Source organism: Delphinus delphis, chromosome X (assembly GCF_949987515.2).
Source record: "Delphinus delphis chromosome X, mDelDel1.2, whole genome shotgun sequence".
Classification (NCBI taxonomy): Eukaryota; Metazoa; Chordata; class Mammalia; order Artiodactyla; family Delphinidae; genus Delphinus; species Delphinus delphis.
Genome location: NC_082704.1, coordinates 34,120,715 through 34,138,337, shown reverse-complemented (window position 1 = coordinate 34,138,337; position 17,623 = coordinate 34,120,715). Strand labels below are relative to the sequence as shown.

Genomic DNA, 17,623 nt, shown 5'->3' with positions numbered 1-17,623 from the left:
AAATGTTCATTTAGATTTACCTACATAATTACCACTTTCTTTGCTCATTATTTTGTATTGTGTCTATTTGACATTAGTTTGCCTTTGCTGGAATTATATTCTTTAGAATTCCCTTTAGAGATGATCTGCTGATGACAAACCCTCTTAGTTTTTCTTTGCCTAAAAATGTTTGTATTCCTTCTTCATTCTTGAAAGATATTTTCACTGGATATAAAATTCTTGGTTCATAATTATTTTTCTCCCAGCACGGTGAAGATGTAATTTTACTATATTCTGTCTTCCACTGTTGCCTTGAAAAGTCATTGGTCAGTCTTAACTTTCACTCCTTGGAAAGTAATCTCTTTTCTTTCTGATTGGTTTTAAGATCTTCTCTTTGTCTTTGGCGTTCTGCAGTTTTACTAGGGTTTGTTTCAATGTTTATTTGTTCTGGCTTATTCTGTTTGAGAGACTGTGGGTACATGTCGTTCTCCAGGTTTCTGAACATTCTTAGCTATTATGCCTTCAGCTATTTTGTCTGTCTCCTCTTCTTCTTCTAGGACTATGTTTAGACTTATGTTAGTTCATCTTACTCTGTCTTCCACATCTCTTAATCCTTTTTGTTCCTATCTTCCACTATGCCTTGTCTACTATGTTGCATTTTGGATAATTTCTTCAGCTCTATATTCCACTTATCTCTTTAGCTGTCTAATCAGTAACTAAACATATCAGTTAAAACTATCAATAGAGTTTTTCATTTCAATTATTTTTCCCTTTTCCAAACCTAAACATAGTCTATAACTATTCTGAGGTCCTTAAAGCTCTGTTTTTACTGGCTCTTGGCTTATTTACTTGTGTGTTTAGGTTTTGTTTTAAATATTACTGTTGTTATTGTTCTTTTATTGTACATTGCTTATTTTCTTTAAAATGTTATTTGTGGGAATTTTTTGAGTCCTGGATTTCTCTAGAGGGCTGGGTTCTGGTTCCAGGATTTTAGTGGAACTAACTAGTTTCTTCCCCTACTACCCCAACTCATCGTTAAGATTTGAGACTGGATTTTCCGTACCATTCTAGGGGTGGGGTAATTTATACTTTACACTGAAGTGTGGCTTTTTGGGGTCATAGATCTCTTTAAGTACTAACTAGCTTTTGTTATTACCAGAAATGGAAGTCCGGGTCTTGTTTCCCAGCCCTCTTATGTCTGTGTCCTTCCTGTTGGGGGCAGTCAGGAGGATGTTCTAATTCTATTCATTGGTTTGGCCATCTATCTGTTCTCAGTGCTCTCCTGAAATATCTCTATATAAGTTGATAAATACCTACTGTATGTCTGTCTAGTATTGTACTAAGTTCTATGAGGTATCTGGTAGCTATTTAACCTGTCATGTAGCTAACAAAACATTAATATTAGAGGTCGTGAGCCCTTGGGGCACTGATTTAAACCATCTTTTGATTTCTGAGCCCTTCTAAACCCTAGAAATCAGCATTTAGAGTGAGGTGGGTGTAAGTGCATGAAGGCAGGGACCGTTTGTATCTTGTTCATAATAGTTGACACATAAGAGGTGCTTAATATATATTTGTGGATTGATTGATTGATTGAATGAATGAATATGTTGGTGTCTGGGAGGTCATGGAGGTAGATCCCAGTGTTGATTAGTTCCCTTGGCAATATAGTTAGAAGATTCCAGGTCTGGGTTCACATAGTGGGTATGGAAGAGAGAGGATAATATTTCAGTAGCAGGGGATCAAACCATCATGGATTTGAGTCATTTGTAAATCAAGGGTTTCCTCTGTACTGTAAAGGGCCTCAGCATGTATCAGGGTACTATAATGTAGGTCAGTGGGTAGGAACGTGGACTCTGGAGTCAGATTGCCTGTCTTATATCCAGGCTCTGTAACTAACCTGGGGCCAGTTATTAATCTCTCTGTGTCTTAATTCCTTCATGCAAAGAAAGGGGGTTATAGCATTTATCTTGTAGAGTTGTTTTAAGTGTTAGTTAATACAAGTACTTAGGACAGTGCCTAGCCGAGAAGTGCTATGTACGAGCAATTAGTAATGATTATTATTCTCTTTATTGTTGTTTTGAACACTAGTCACATCATTATTCTTGTCAGTACATTTTCCTGGGAACTGCCTGTCATTTCTGTGAGAAAATATTCTAATCTCACACCTACCATTTAGACTTCTGGAGGCTGACCTACTGTAGTATTTCCCCAAGCGTAAGTTAAGCACTCCTCCATCCAGATTAGAATGCTGGGCCCCATCCTAGTAGGTCGAAAGGATTCTTTCTCTAAAAATTAGTGACGAAAATCAAGATTCTGCACATTCTCTGTGTGTTAGATTAGCCAGGAGCTGCTGTGAGTCTTAAGTTCATCACCCTTCAGTGCTCATAGAAAACCTGGGAGCAGGCTTGGAGACTGGGAAGGGATTGAGAATGGGAGAGTTAAACAGAAGAGAAGAAAAGAAGTAGAAAGAGAAGTGAGCAGAGTCTACTCATGTCAGGAGGTTGTCAAATACCAACTTTCGGCCTCTTCTCAAGGGTCATGCCTCAAGGGGTCATGTGGCATTTGCCTCCCCTTGATTTAGGGATTCCTGAACCTGGCTCCAGACAACAGGGTAGGGAGGCCTGCCTTACAAATGGCTGCCCGGCGCACTGGTTGCCTTCAAGCAAGGGCCCCCGAGGAGTAGAAGATTAACCAGACTCCATGGTTGGTTGGTTGAGGGAAGTGGGCTGTTTCCTGAGTGCCCTTGAGCTGTTTTGACTGGGCTAAGAGCCAAATCTCAGATGTGTTTGTCCCTCCCTTTGCTCTAGTGCTAGTGTGGGGTTGGCCTTATTTCAAGCCATCTGATGCTCAAGTCCTTTGAAGGCGCTAAAATCGAGCCAGATGGCATCACAGACTGCTTGGGCTGATGAGGGACTGGAAGTTTAGTACCTTTCCTCTCGTCCCTTCCACTCTACATGGCTCACATTTTCTGTGTGGAATCTGTAACCCAAGGCCGAGGAGAACGAGGCCTTGGTCCTGTCAGTGGTGCAAAAGGTCCTCGTGGGTCCCCTTGTCACACACCCTAAGCAGGGAGGCCAGCCCTGGCTCAGTCATTCCGCAGGTGTGGTTTGGCCTCCACACACAAGCTGACTGTCTTTTGACTTGTAGCTGCCCTGGTTCCTCTGTAGGGCTTTTGCACAATCTCTGTCATTAGCCTTTCCCCTGAGTTCTGTGGAGAGAGCCATACAAATATTTACTTTCCCTCCTTGAGTAAAAAGTCAAATAACGTGTTCAGGGCTGGACTTCTATGTCCTGAAGTACCTTCTTGTGTACTCAAAGCTTCTCTCCTTTTTCCACATGAAATTCGAGCTTTGGCTCAGTCTGAAGAAGTAGTAAATCTGGTTTTGGTGACTGGAGCCCCCCTAGGGTCTTGGATGGCTAGTGCCCATATGGTGGTAGCTGGGTGTAGGGTCAGGCCTTCAGGCTTCACAGTAGACCCTATTTCTGTTCCATCAGGGGAACAGCCTGGTGTTTTGATATATAATAGACAACAGTGGTTTTAAGATTATACATTCTGGAGCCCGGTTGCCTGGGTTCACATCCTGGCTCAGCCTTGAGACCTTGGGCAAGTTATTGAATGAAACCGCTACCGCTTTTTCTTTTTAAACAGACCTTTGGTGCAAAGGTCTGTTTAAATCATAAATCATATTTATAATTCTCGATTCATAACAAATTTCAACATTGGTCCGTTTATGGCATGCTTTAATTTTATTCATGAGTACATTTATTTATTCATGGAGAGTATTATAAACAACTATGAACTCAACCCAACAACTAGCCACGTTGATAATAACTTACTGACGTGAGCCTATGTGCTTCCCCCACCCTGCTCCCTACGTCCGTGCCCACCACTGTGAACCACTAGCCTCAACTTCGGCTATGATTCCTTTTCTCTTTTTAAAAGTAATCTTATCCCTCTTCTCATGTACACAGAAAAATAAATATATATATAATATACATTATATATATAATAAAATATGTAATATTTTATATATGTAAAACAGTCCTAAATAAGGTATTATATAATTGTAGTTGCTTTTTGATCCTTATAAAAAGGGTATTATGTTGTATGTAGTCTTCTGGGATTTGCCTATTTTAGTCAACATTCTGTTTGTAAGATGCATCCCTATTATTGAGTATAAGTGTAGTTACATTTTCACTGTGGTGTAACATTCCATCACAGAAACATACCACAGTGCCTTTCTTCATTCCCTTCGTGATGGGCATTTTGCTGTTGCCGGGATCTTGCTATTACAAGAAACCGGCCTGTCCTCAATTTCCTCATCTTAAAATTGGAGAATAAAAATAGGAGCTACCTCATAAGTATGTGATGAAGATGAAAGGAGTTAATACTTGTGAAGTGCTTAAAACAGTGCCTGGCTCATAGCACACGTTTGGCCAGTGTATTCGTTTCCTCGGGCTGCCATCGCCAATACCACAGACTGAGAAGCTTAAACAACAGAAACGTTTCTTCACAGTTTTGGAGGCTACAAGTCTAAGGTCAAGGTTTCAGCAGTGTTACTTTCTTCTGAGGGCCTCCCTCTTTGGTCCTAACCTCCTTTTCTTATAAAGACACCAGTCAGACTGGTGTATATATATATATATATATATATATGTAATAAGGTCTCATATAACCTTATTTTATCTTAATTACATCTGTAAAGGATCTCCAAAGAGTCAAGTTCTGAGGCACTGGGGGTTGGGGCTTCAACATACGGATTCTGGGGAGACACAACTCAGCCCATAACGGTCAGTAAGTATAAGCTATTACGACCGTCATTATCTCCATCATTACAGCTCAGGAAAATGCAACAGACTTGTTATGACATAGCCCCTGGGAGTACTCAAAAGTTAGCTCTTACTACTACTGCTACTACTATTATTATCATCATTATTATTATTTGGTCAGAAGCCCAGAGTTTTCTTCCCTGCCTTTTCAGAAATGACTTTTGATGCCAGCAACAGTACTAAAGAATGGCACTCTGTGGTTTCCCAGGGTGATAGGCAGCAGCTCCTAAGTCTGTTAGAGGTGAGAGGAGAGGAGCTACGAGGTTTCATTGTCACCTTGGTTAAAGGAAACCAACCAAGCAAAGGGAGGCCTTGCGGGCGAGCCAGTGGCTGACTGACCCGAAATTGCCACTCAGTAAAGTTCTGTGGGCTTGCCAGGCCTGGGCTGCTGTACCAGGAAATACACTTACACAAGTAACTGCACCACCAGAGCAAACAACGTCTTTCATGGGCTTAGAATATTTTGTTTGACATTAGGGAGCTGGCTAGCAGCCACAACTCTGCTCTCCTGCTCTCCCTCTGGAAGGCTCTGAGCACCGAGGAGGAAGTAAGGAGTAGCCCTGATAGGATCTGGACTCCAAAAGGAAGGAGCAGCTCCCCCGCGCCAGTTGCCCACCCCTCCCTCTCTCCACATCAGACCTTGAGTGTAAGATGGAATTCCATGTGCCTGGTAGGACTGTGGGCATCTGTCCGTACTGGGGCTTGGGAGTGGGCTCACAAGGGAAGATACGGTGAGAACAAGGGACTTGGGAGGGAGTCTCTAATGTGCTCTGTTGTCGTTTTTCTTATGTCAGGGTTTCCGAAAGCAAGCTCATCGCACGAAGTCAATGGTGCCGAAGCACGGCAGTAGAGGGCTGCCGCTCGCTCAGGCAAAACAGCGCCGTCTGTCCTGCTGTGGTAGCTTTTATGAAAGCATTATCTAGGTTTACACTTTAAGACTTGTTTTCTTAACATTCCAGAAATGCCAAAGTAGCAACATATGCTTCTATTGATTATACAAGCAATAATGGGCTTTCTTGAAGACATGCCGTGCTTCGTCCTTGAGCGCAAGAGCAGCACAAAGTTCCCACCATTATTTTGATTATACTGAAGTAGCACAAGGACACTTCCTTGCATTCCCACCGTTCTGATTATACTGAGGACATCTCATGGATCAGTGCCCAAAGCACTCAATGCTTCTTCGCAGGCCCCCGGTTTGCCCGGGGGGCTCAAAGCAATCAGGACTGTTTGCAATTCTGGCTTATTCACCAGCCCCCAGTTTGCTGGGGGGGGGCTCATGGGTCACGTCTCCTTTCCATGTCCTCAGTTATTCCACTACAGTGCTCAGATTAAAAACTAGAAAAAAATTCACACTAATCATCCTTAATAGCTTAATGCATCCTCCTGGTTAAGGATGCCTGCAATACAGAGATAAGAAGACTATAACATGAAAATTCTCCTCCACCCGCTCCCCAGAGATAATTGCTGCTAAGGTGTACATTCCTCTTGTGACCTTTTTTTTTTTGACTTTTAAACTTTCAGCTACATGATTCATAAATTAATGCATTAATTTGTCATAAAAATCCAACTATACACATATATAGAATCCAAGTCTAAGTCTCCCCTTCCCTGTCCTCCCCAGTCCTCTTCCCCCACCCAGTTTGGTAAATATCATTCCAGTGCTTTTCCTGTGCATTAATAGTCATCTAAAAGTACAAAGACTAATTTGGCCTTTTTCTTCTACAAAAAGGATCATGCTGTGTTCGATATAGATTTGTTCTGTTTTACCTACAAATGGTTGTACCTCCTTTTTTGTAAATGGTTGCAGAGTTAATCTTCCAGAGTATTTTTTGATGACTCTCCTGCCAGTGGACATTCAGTTAGCTATTTTGTTATTAGATATTTTTTTGTTATTACAGATAATGTTGCAGTGAACATCTTTATACATACAGCTTTGTTCATACATGCAAGTGTCTCTGTTGGTATAAATTTTTAGAAGTGAAATTAGTGAGTCAAAGTGAACGGGTATTTAACATTTTTTATAAATTTTGACAAATTGTTCTCCAAAATGATTGGACCACCTAAGTGGCTATCGACAGATGAATGGATAAAGGAGATGTGGCCCGTATATACAATGGAATGTTACTCAGCCATAAAAAGAAACGAAAGTGAGTTATTTATAGTGAGGTGGATGGACCTAGAGACTGTCATACAGAGTGAAGTAAGTCAGAAAGAGAAAAACAAATACCGTATGCTGACACATATATATGGAATCTTAAAAAAAAAATCGTGCTGAAGAACCTAGGGGCAGGACAGGAATCAAGACGCAGATGTAGAGAATGGACTTGAGGACACGGGGAGGGGGAAGGGTAAGCTGGGACGAAGTGAGAGAGTGGCATGGCCATATATACACTACCAAACGTAAAAGAGATAGTTAGTGGGAAGCAGCCTCATAGCACAGGGAGATCAACTCGGTGCTCTCTGACCACCTAGAGGGGTGGGATAGGGAGGGTGGGAGGGAGACGCAAGAGGGAGGAGATATGGGGATATAGGTATATGTATAACTGATTCACTTTGTTATAAAGCAGAAACTAACACACCATTGTAAAGCAATTATACCCCAATAAAGATGTTAAAAAAAACACGAAAACACAAGCAAACAAAAAAACCAAAATGATTGCACCTTGTTTTTTCTTCCAGTTAATTATACCTTAAGATTTTGCTGTATTAGTTCATATAGATTTACCTTCTTTAAATTTATTTACATTTTCAAAACTTCCCAGCTTCTTATAAAAATTTTCAAACATCCCAAAGAGTTGAAATAAGAGTATAGTGAACAATGACTGTATACCCTCAAGCTAGATTCAGCAATTACTGTTTTTCCCTATTCACCTTCTTTTCTCTCTTTCTCTGTGTAAGTTTGCTGAATCATTTCCCCTCAAATTGCAGACATCTTGACACTTCAGTTCTAAATACTTCAGCCTACAGCTCCTAGGGAAAAGGACATTCTCTTGTATATCCACAATACCATAATCACACTCAAGATAATTATCAACAATTCTCTAATACTGTCTTCTTTATCTAATAGTCTGTTTATATTCAGACTTTCCCAGTTATCCCAGGAATGTGTTTTTTTAAGTTTTTGTGTGTTTTTTTTTTTAAATCTGAATCCAGTCAGGTTTCAAGATTGCTTTTGTTCTCTCTCTTCAGGTTTTGTTTATTCACTTTTTAAAATCTAGGAGCAGTTCCCCCACCCTCTCATTCATGACATTGACATTTTGGTGAATCCAGGCCCGTTGTTTTGCAGAATGTTCCACATCCGGGATTTGTCTGTTTGCCGTGGCACCTTGTTGTTTTTCATGGCAGCATGGTATTCTGTTCTGTGAATGTATCGCGGTTGATTTTTAGGTTGTAGGCATTCCTTTTGTGGCTCCTCTCACAAGTGGTATTAAGTCCCAAAGAGTTTGAGGCACCGGTAGCCACAGTAGAAGTCTGTGGTCAGTTAATGAAAATAAAGTGTTCCAAAGCCAAACTTGGTTGGCAGGAGAATTACCGAAGGCTGCATCCTTTCCCCTTGAAGGAAGATTGATTATTGTTCTAGTCTGTTAAGGTTCCTATAACAAAATACCATAAACTGTGTGGCTTATAAACCTCAGAGATCGATTTCTCACACTTCTGGAGGCTGGAAGTCTGATCAGGGTACCAGCAGGGTCAAGTGCAGACCCTTTTCCGGGTCACAGGGCAGGAAGGGCTAGGGAGCTCTCTGAGGCCTCCGTTTTCATCAGAACCTAATCTCCTCCTAAAGGCCCCACCTCCTAATACCATCCCATCAGACATGAATTTGAGGGAGACACAAGCATTCAGACCATAGCAATAATCTGTTTTGATTCTCTGATTTCTTTGGAGAGGCTACAGTCTGGGGCTCAGCTGAGAGCAAGGTCCTCTCTTTGTAACCACCCATCCTCACTGTGCACTTCATCAGCAGCCGTGGACCCTTTGGGTAACACAAGTCCCCAGCTGGCTAGCGGAAACTCCTGGGTTGTGAACTTCCCCCACTCCCAGCACACCCCTCCCCCGTGCAGCTGTTCTCACTTCAGCTCGTCCTTCCCTCCTCATTTCCTGGAGCCCAAGGCTACCGCTCCTCTATGTGCTCTGGCTCCCAGCCCTCCTGTCCGCTTCAGGACCTCTCACCATCCAGTGCCTCCTGCCCCTCTTGCTTCTTCAACCTCCCTCTCCCCACTGGCACCTTCCCTCCATCTATAACTATGTTCAAGTATCTCCCAATTCTATCAATACTCTCCTTGAGCTACGACTTCCATCTCTCGCCATCCATTCACTCTTGAAAGAGTACCATGGACAGGGGTCTGCAAAGTGGGCTGCATAAGGTGTTCTATTTGGGTTCATAAAGAGAATATCAGCATTTCTATCCCTTTTAGAATTTCATCCATTTACTTTTCTCTGTTTGTATTTCATATACATGTATATCATTTGCCTTTCAACTCTTCTCATCTTCTCCAGCCTCCTTGAGATCCAGACCCACATTCCCACTGATTTATGGGCATTTCTGCGAGGTTCTCACACTGGGCTCACAAACTCAGCCCGGTCTCAGCTTTCCTTATGCCCCTCGTCCTCCAACCTGCTGCCTTGACTGTCGGCCCCAACTTAGGGAGGAATCCCAACATCCCACCAGCCAGCTAGGCCATCAGCCTGGGGTCATCTTTGACCTGTCCTGTCACTCCTGCTTACCCCCACCCCCCACCCCCGCCATCTGTGTCAGTTACTCAGTCCTGGTGATTCAGCTTCCTTAGGTTATCTCAAACCTGCGCATCCTCTGTTCTCTCGCTGCCTCTGCCTTCAAGCTTGATTTAGACAAGTCTATTCCCAGTCCCTGACACACAGCCACCAGCTGGAGCTCTGCACAACTGTACATCGTACAGGACCGTCCCTACTTTTAAAGAAAAATCAGACCAAATCCAGTGCTTGATATACAGGTCCTTCCATGCTCTTTTGCTGCGCTGATGTTATCCCTTTATCTGTTAGCTTTCTCAACCAGACTATGAGCTCTTGTAGGGCAGGGACTGTGTCTTCATCACTGCCGTGTACCCAGAGCCAGACACATGACCTGCCACCTAGGAGTGTCTCAATAAATGCTTTTTTTTAATTGGTTGGCCGAGAGTAAGAGTGAGACTGTCATGGGTGAGAAGAGGAGAGCGGTGTTGATACTCCTTTGAGAAATAGAGAAGTCTCCAGGAGAAACTCTCTCTTAGAGATGGGCCAAAAGAATGGATTGAGCTGGGAAGCTAAAGTTATCCTAGTAGTCGTCTGATAAAATAGTGATTTGTGACTTAGGGCTGTGGGCAGGCCCAGGTGCCACCAACTCTAGCTGGAAGCTCTTGCTAGGGCAGAATAGTGAGGTGAAATGAGGTTCGGCTTTTGACCCAGAGAGACCTGGCATTAGTCTTGATGGCTGGAGTTGAAATCCTGGCTTTACCACTCACTGGCTGCCTTGATGTTGAAAAGGAGGATGATAATAACAGCTAGCATTTATTGAGTACATATTATATGCCAGCACTGGGCCAGGAACTCTACACGAATTATTTCACCTAATTTCATCACAACTTGATGAGATAGCTTCTATTGTCATTCCCACTTTACAAATGAGCCAACCGAAGCTCAGCAAGATTGTGATTTGCCCAAAGTTGCATAGCAACTAAATGATGGAGCTAGAATTTCAGTCGTAACAGCCTGACTCTAGGCTGGAGATATTCATTTGGGAGTCATCAGTATATAGATGGTATTTAGAGCCAGGAGCCTGGATAAGATTGTCTGGTGAGTGAGAGTAGATAGAAAAGAAAGCCAAGGACTTGGTTCTGGGCCCCTCCAATATGTAGAGGAATTAGGAACATGGAGGTCATTGGTAACCTCAATCAAAGCTATTTCGGGGGTTGGGGTGTGGTAGGTATGAAAATTTGATTGGAGTGGATGGAAGGATAATTCAGAGGAGAAGAAATGATGGCAGTGAGGAGAGACAAACCATTTGAGGAGTTTCTCTATAAAGGGAAGCAGAGATATGGGGGTGATAGCTGGAGGGTGCAGTGGGATCAAGAATATTTGTCTCTTAGGGAGGGTGGGAGGGAGACGCAAGAGGGAGGAGATATGGGGATATGTGTATATGTATAACTGATTCACTTTGTTATACAGCAGAAACTAACACACCATTGTAAAGCAATTACACTCCAATAAAGATGTTAAAAAAAAAGAACTTTTGTCTCTAGATGAACGACTTTGTAGCTTGTTCTATGATAGGAATGATCCAGTGAAAAGGGGGACAAATTGCTGGTGGTGCGTCCCCGAGTAGACGAGAAAGGATAGGATCTAGTGCAGGAATGGGGACTAGCCTTAGCCAGCAGCATGGGTGGGGACGCTGCAAGGAGGAGGGCGACATGGAGGTGGGAGCTTGTTGATGTTCTCTTCCAGTTGCCCCCTTTTCCCCCAATGAACTAGAAAGCCATGCCACCAGCCGAGGGGGAGGATGGGGGAACGTTTGAGGAACACAGGAGAAGTTACGAAATAGTGATAGGAATCGTTCAGGAGAGAGGAGAGTGAACGGACTTGAATGTAGTTGGATTATAAGGTCGCATTAAGGGCCCGCTCAAAGTTTGCAGTCATGAATTTCAAGGGTTAACAGCATAGCTTCACGTTTTTCTCCAGCCGTGCTTACTTGCATGGTAGAGGCACGGAAAAGGGTTGAAAATGTATGGAAGGGAGTAATGGGCAAGTATAGAAGTGAGGACATGAGGTAGGTGACGGCCAGGAAAACAGTGGAGGATCAGATGTGGGTCCTAGTGAAGGTGGAGGATTATTAGTCGGGATGTGAGGGGCGCGGAGTGATTGGGTAGATAGGAGGTGGTGGTTGGAGAGTGGGGTGCATGACAGAGTTTATGGAAGGGTTGGAGGTGTTGGCAGTGACAGGTATGATCATGGGGATAAAGGGCTGAGGTGAGATGGAGGTGAGACCCTCGAGGGGAATGGAGTTCAAGGCATTAGAAGCCAGTGCGTGCTAAATATTGAAAACACGGGAATTTTGACAAAGGCATGTTGGACGGCAGTGACAGGGAGGGTCCAGAGTTGAGTTCTACAAGGAGAGTAGTGGGTGGGAGAGACTGACGACATAAGGTTCAGATCAGGGCAGCGGTTAGGAAGGAGACAGCATTGAGGGGCAGACAGGACCCCTCCCGGCCCAGGGGTACAAGGTGACATGGGAGGGAAAGCACCCACCACTTGAGAGGGCTGTAGGGATAGCTGTGTCCTCAGAGGGGCGACCAGGTTTTCATCAAAGTAAGAAGGTCCAGGGACCGCTCAGAGAAGAGTTTGAAGATGGAGGGGATTTTGCAGATGATAGTGGGTTCCAGGGGATAGAGGGGAAGGGTTTCCAGCGTCGGGGAGCAGTGGAAGGCGGTCTCAGATTCGGGCTTGTAGAGAGCCGTATGGAGGTTAGAGTTCAGCTGTTGGGCGGGGACCTGGGAGTCTTGGGCTTCTTACGGTAACGGAAGTAACCAGGGACATTCGGCACACTGGGATGGGCGGTCTTCACGGCAGAGTGTGGTGGTGTGGCTGTCAGAGGGCGGAGGGTCGGTAGGAAGGAGGTCGGGGATCTCGCCATGGATGGAACCCGTGCACTTCATATTTCGGCCAGTCCGATCCCAGAGGCCTGGAGAACTTTACCCGTCTACTCTTTTGGTTCTGAAAAAAGATGTTGACTTGGACGTGAGAAGGAAGTTATGACTTATGTAGCTTAAAATGTTTTTATTGCCTTTGGCTTTCCATTGCAGTGATGTAGGACTTTCTGTCTAAAGCCTCGGGAATCCCCCAGCTGAAAAGGAGCCCAGATATGTACATTAAACTCGAGTTCCAGATGCGCGTTCTGGAGGGCAGAGACGAATTAGCCAAGTGGAACTTCTTCTGGGGGAAGTAAGACACTTCACAGATAGTGTTTATGAAACGGGTATCTTGCAATAATTAAGTGAGATAAGACACATGAAAGTATTTAACGCAGTGCGTGGTACATAAGTACTTTCTAAATATTCTTTGTTATTAAATGTCCACTGGTAGGTTCTTGCGTTCAGCTCCCTTCCCTGCCACTTGCGTGGTTTTCTTATGTTGCCCTCCTTCTCCTTCATCCCTTTCCCTTCCTCTCCCTGGCCTTAGCTGTCAGCGGTGCCCACACCTAGTTGAACACTCTCTGTATCCTTCTGAGGTAGAGAACTCTTGGAATAGGGGGAGAGGCCGCCCTCAGAGGAAAGATGCTGCTGTTGGGGCCGGTCTCCTGGCCACCCCAGCTGAGATCTGTGACCGAGGTGTCTCCAGAGTCCCGGTGGGAGCTGAGAGACCTGTATTGCAGGCCAAGCTTGGCCACTGTGAGGGCGGGCATCACGTGAACAGGGAGGGACTGGGTCCAGGCCCCAGGTGGAGGACAATTGCTGATGCTGTTGTTGCTAATGTGCTTCGATTACCACTCCCCTTGTTAACAGGGGCTCAGTTCCACTGCGCATCTCCCCTGCGCATCTCCCAGGTGTCAGGATTTTGTGGGAGGGAAGGGGCGGGGCATAGGGTAGGGGAGTGTACAAGCTAAGAGTATAAACTCGAGAGCCAGACTGCCTGGGTTTGAATCTTGGTCCTGTCACCAGATGAGGCCTGTGCCCTTGGGTAAGTTATCTAACTTCTCTGTGCCTCAATTTCTCATCTCTAAAGTGGAGTTAATGGGAACAGTTACAGGTGAATTAATAGGTGAACTGATAGTTAACAAAGTGCTTAATGGTTCCTGGCATGCAATAAGGATTCTACAAATGTTTGTTTTAGTAAAATTTTTAAAAATGTTTTTACAGCAATCTTATAACAGCATAACTATTTTAATTTTACTGGTGCCAAAACTGGGATGGAGAGGTTAAGTGACTTGCCCGAGGCCACAGGGATATTAACTGGCGGATTCAAATCTAGAATAGGAATTTGGCAGACTTGAAAGTCCTCGTTTGCGGCCGCAATGCTGAACTGCCTCCCCGGACCTGCCTGGTGGGGAGTTTGCTTTCTAGAAGGGCTGTGAGGGAAGGGAAAGCAAGTGGGCACCGTGAGTCTAGGTGGGTAAATAGTGGCTGGAGTCTGAGACTTCAGCAATGGGGATACTGCTTGGGGACCTGGCTGGGACCCGGGTGAGCCCAGTTCTCTGCTCCCTGCTGTGGGAGCAGCAGGGAGAGGTCTAGTCCCTTAGGCGCCAGAGAGCTGAGCCTTCCCGAGCCCTTTGCCTTCTTGCCTGCTTTCTGTGTGACCGCAGTCTAGTCAGTTAATTTAAGGTAGTAGAGTGGTCCCAGACCACGTTACTCTGAGGGTCCCCGTGGGCCTCGCAGGCCTCCAGAGTTACCTCCTGCTGGTGGTTTCCTCCACTGTGAAACCCCATGACCCCTGAAAGCTACTCCGGCGAGGTCTACAGAGACGCTTGGAACCTCATTTCTCTTTCTGGGATTTTACATTTCTTTCTGTGAGCATAAAATAATAGTCGATTATCATCTGGGTCCTTGGGAAATTTTCCTTCTGAGTCGGTTTTCATTTTCAAGAGCCAGACCGGTGACTCTGTCCAGGGTCTGCAGTCATCTCAGCTCCCATTCTGGGAGCTCTGCCATCTTTTGGTTTGGGCCCTTGGGTTCCTGGGTGTCGGGAGCCCAGAACTGGGTCCTCTCATGAGCTCACATGTTTGGTTCTGCGCTCGCCCTGTTGGGCACAGTGAGGCAGCTGACCCTTGCCCTGGGTGTCCTTGTTTCTCTGGGCTTCCCCTTGGCGGTGGGGGGGGAGGTGTGTGGGTGTGTGTCTGTGTAGGGCTGTGTAAGCCCCGGAGGCCAGGCCTCTTGCCAGCAGCTGCAGTTCTTTTCCCCAAAATTGAGTTAGCCGCTCAGCTGTTTCCACTCTCCCCCCACTGCCAAGCGCTGCAGCACGGTCCCCGTGCCAGGTTGAAAGGCACTCTGCTTTGGTAATTTAGAGCTTCCATTTTGAGAGAGATGGGAAACAGGAGTGAATGAGTGGGCACGTTGGATGGAAGGAGGGTGGGGACATTCTTTTTGGCAAGCTACGCCAGAACTGGCCCAGCTGCTTGGTCTTCACCCAAAATTAGGGCTAACCCTGGACTGACCCCAAGTATCCCGTGGAGAAACTCTTTATTCTTGGATCTAGACCTAACCAGACCTGGCAATCAATATTTTTTAATCTGCAAAATGGGAATAATAAATCCTACCCCATACGTTCTTCATGTCAAATGAGAAATAAGCTTTTAAGTAGTCCATCAGCTACTCACCAGGAGCAGGAAGTGACGCAAGCCTGTGTTTCTTCAAGTATATTTCTGCAGAACACTAAGTGCTATTTTTTTTTTACAAAGGCACTGGCTAAATAAGTTTTGGGCCACACCGGATAAACAGTGTTAAGCAGCCGCCTTTTTTTTTTTTTTTTTTTTTTTGCGGTACGCGGGCCTCTCACTGTTGTGGCCCCTCCCGTTGCGGAGCACAGGCTCCGGACGCGCAGGCTCAGCGGCCATGGCTCACGGGCCCAGCCGCTGCGCGGCATGTGGGATCTTCCCGGACCGGGGCACGAGCCCGTGTCCCCTGCATCGGCAGGCGGACTCTCAACCCCTGCGCCACCAGGGAAGCCCAAGCAGCCTTCTTCTTTGCACAGACCCCACAGGTCCTTAATCTACCACTAATATACATGGTGAATCTCCAAGGGGATAGATTGTAGGTAACATTTCTTAAATTTTTCGCCAAACTTTCTCAGTGGAGCAGTTTTCAAGTACCATCTCTGCAAAATACACTTTGGAAGATGCCAGCGTAGGGCATAGGTATATTCATTTCATTCTTTTTTCTCTAATTGCAAAGGGAGTTGAACTGGTTGAAGTGCATGGGGTTGCTAAGATGTGGGTCCTTGGGAGCGAGGGCGTTCAGCTTCAGAATCTGTTGGAATGAGTGCTTCCTGCTCTGAAACACTTCTCTCTCTCCTGTCCTTACAGCTCCCCTTTGAATTGGAGATTTACTACATTCAGCATGTTATGCTCTACGTGGTACCCATCTACCTGCTCTGGAAAGGAGGTAAGGCCAGCAGGCCCCACCCCTGTGCCATCCCGACACCTAGCCTCACCCTTCTGTTTGCGGCCCTCACAACCTCTGGGGTGCCTATCAGAATCTTGAGGTGCTGCCTGGCTGGGTCTGTGCAGACACCAGGCAGTGGGAAAACAACGGGCACAGATGAGGCCCGCAAAGAGCCTGGTGGCTTTCCAGAACCATCCTTCGTGTGGGTGAGCTCGGTGCCACTGGCGGCCTGTCCTAGGGCCGAGGCCTCAGGCTCTGTGACGTTGGGTTTTCACGGAGCCTCACGCACTCCGTCACTCGCTTCTGCTTGTGCCTTCTCCGGCCTCAGTGTGCAGCGTAGGGTACAAGAAGAGAAGGGCCTTGTGCTTTTGTTCGTTATACCCATCCCCTCAGAACTAAAAAAGGTATTGAAACGGGCAAGAAGTCCAGAAACTGGGATTATGGGATTGAGGGAAGAGGCAGGTGAAAGAGCAGTGACCTTCATGTAAAACAAAGCATCGAAAATCTTCATTTGATCATCAGGGGGGAGGCCGCCAACCTGGTCAGGAAGTTGATCTCTTTGTGACCTCACAATGACCCTTAAATGATCCCCTCCCTCTACTGTGTAGTAGACAAACGAGAAGGGGAGACTGGCTGTGAGAGCCCCCTTGTCGATGTTCTGACCTTCCCGGAAGGCCCTGTACCTGGAAGTCATCCTCTTCTAGTCATAGCCAGCAGCCTCTCTATCTTGGTTGCTGGGACTTTTCTGGGAGACCAACCTCACCCCAGGCAGCAAGGGTTTCATTTCTATCACGTGAAGCCACATGGACCCTAAAACCCACTGGGAGATCGTTTGGAAGTCGTGCTTCCTCTAACTCAGGAATTCTAGCAAATCTTAAGAACTCCTGGCACGAGGGAGCCTCAGGGACCAGTCAACCGGGGGACCTGCTGGAGGATGGGAACTGTTGCTCTCCATGGAGTCGACTTACAGTCAAGGGTCCCTGGTTTCTGTCAGTTAGGACTCTTCTTAGGACCTGTCTCTAAATATTCTTTGAGGCTGTCTTTACCCTGTATAGCCACTTGGGGTCTCACACTGTCAAAGAGTACTTCCTTTTAATTTGCACTAAACACACTCTTTTTCCCCACTGAGCTTTTAGAGACGGCTGACGTTCCAATATCTAGGTGACTTGTGCCATTTCTCAGGTCTGTCCCCTGTGGCACAGGAAATCGCTTCCTAATAATATGTTAAGTCTCAGAGATACACTCATTCGGAAGGGAACCAGGCAGGAAGCTGTCCCGGGGCTCCAGAGCCCCACCACTGATGGTTCCTGGTTTCTGAGGTGTGGGATGCAAGTTCTGGCCAAATGCGCATGGCTATTAGTTAAACCTATTTGTGCTCTGAGGTGGCATAAACGTCTGTCAGTTGGCCGAGCCAGAGTGGTCTGACACGGAAAATACCCAGTAGCCTCTACGCGCCCCGCCTCTTCAAAAAATCCCACCACCTGGGAAGCTACACTTTCTAGAAGTGGCTGATCCCACTGCAGCCTTCTTTTGAATCTGTTGCCGCACTGTTTGGGGGAACCGAGCTAAGGAAGTAGGGATTCCAAAGTCTTAGTTCCAGTTTACTTATTTGTTTACTGTGAGTGAGCCTTCCCCTCTCCTCTGGTCCCTGGCTTTGAAAAGAGGCTGTAATAGTAGTAACAGTAATGGCAACCACAGTGTAACTATCAATGCCT

The 17,623-nt window shown here is 45.8% G+C and overlaps 1 protein-coding gene across 4 annotated transcripts in view; it reads left to right on the top strand.

Moving 5' to 3' along the window:
* TMEM164 (transmembrane protein 164) overlaps nucleotides 1-17,623 on the top strand; it is a 156,914-nt gene that overhangs the window by 111,408 nt on the left and 27,883 nt on the right. For all 4 annotated transcript variants that reach the window (XM_060003109.1, XM_060003108.1, XM_060003106.1 and 1 more), the window contains one exon: nucleotides 15,830-15,908. In XM_060003109.1, coding sequence (XP_059859092.1) covers nucleotides 15,830-15,908 — 79 coding nt within the window. The remainder of the gene's footprint in view (nucleotides 1-15,829; nucleotides 15,909-17,623) is intronic.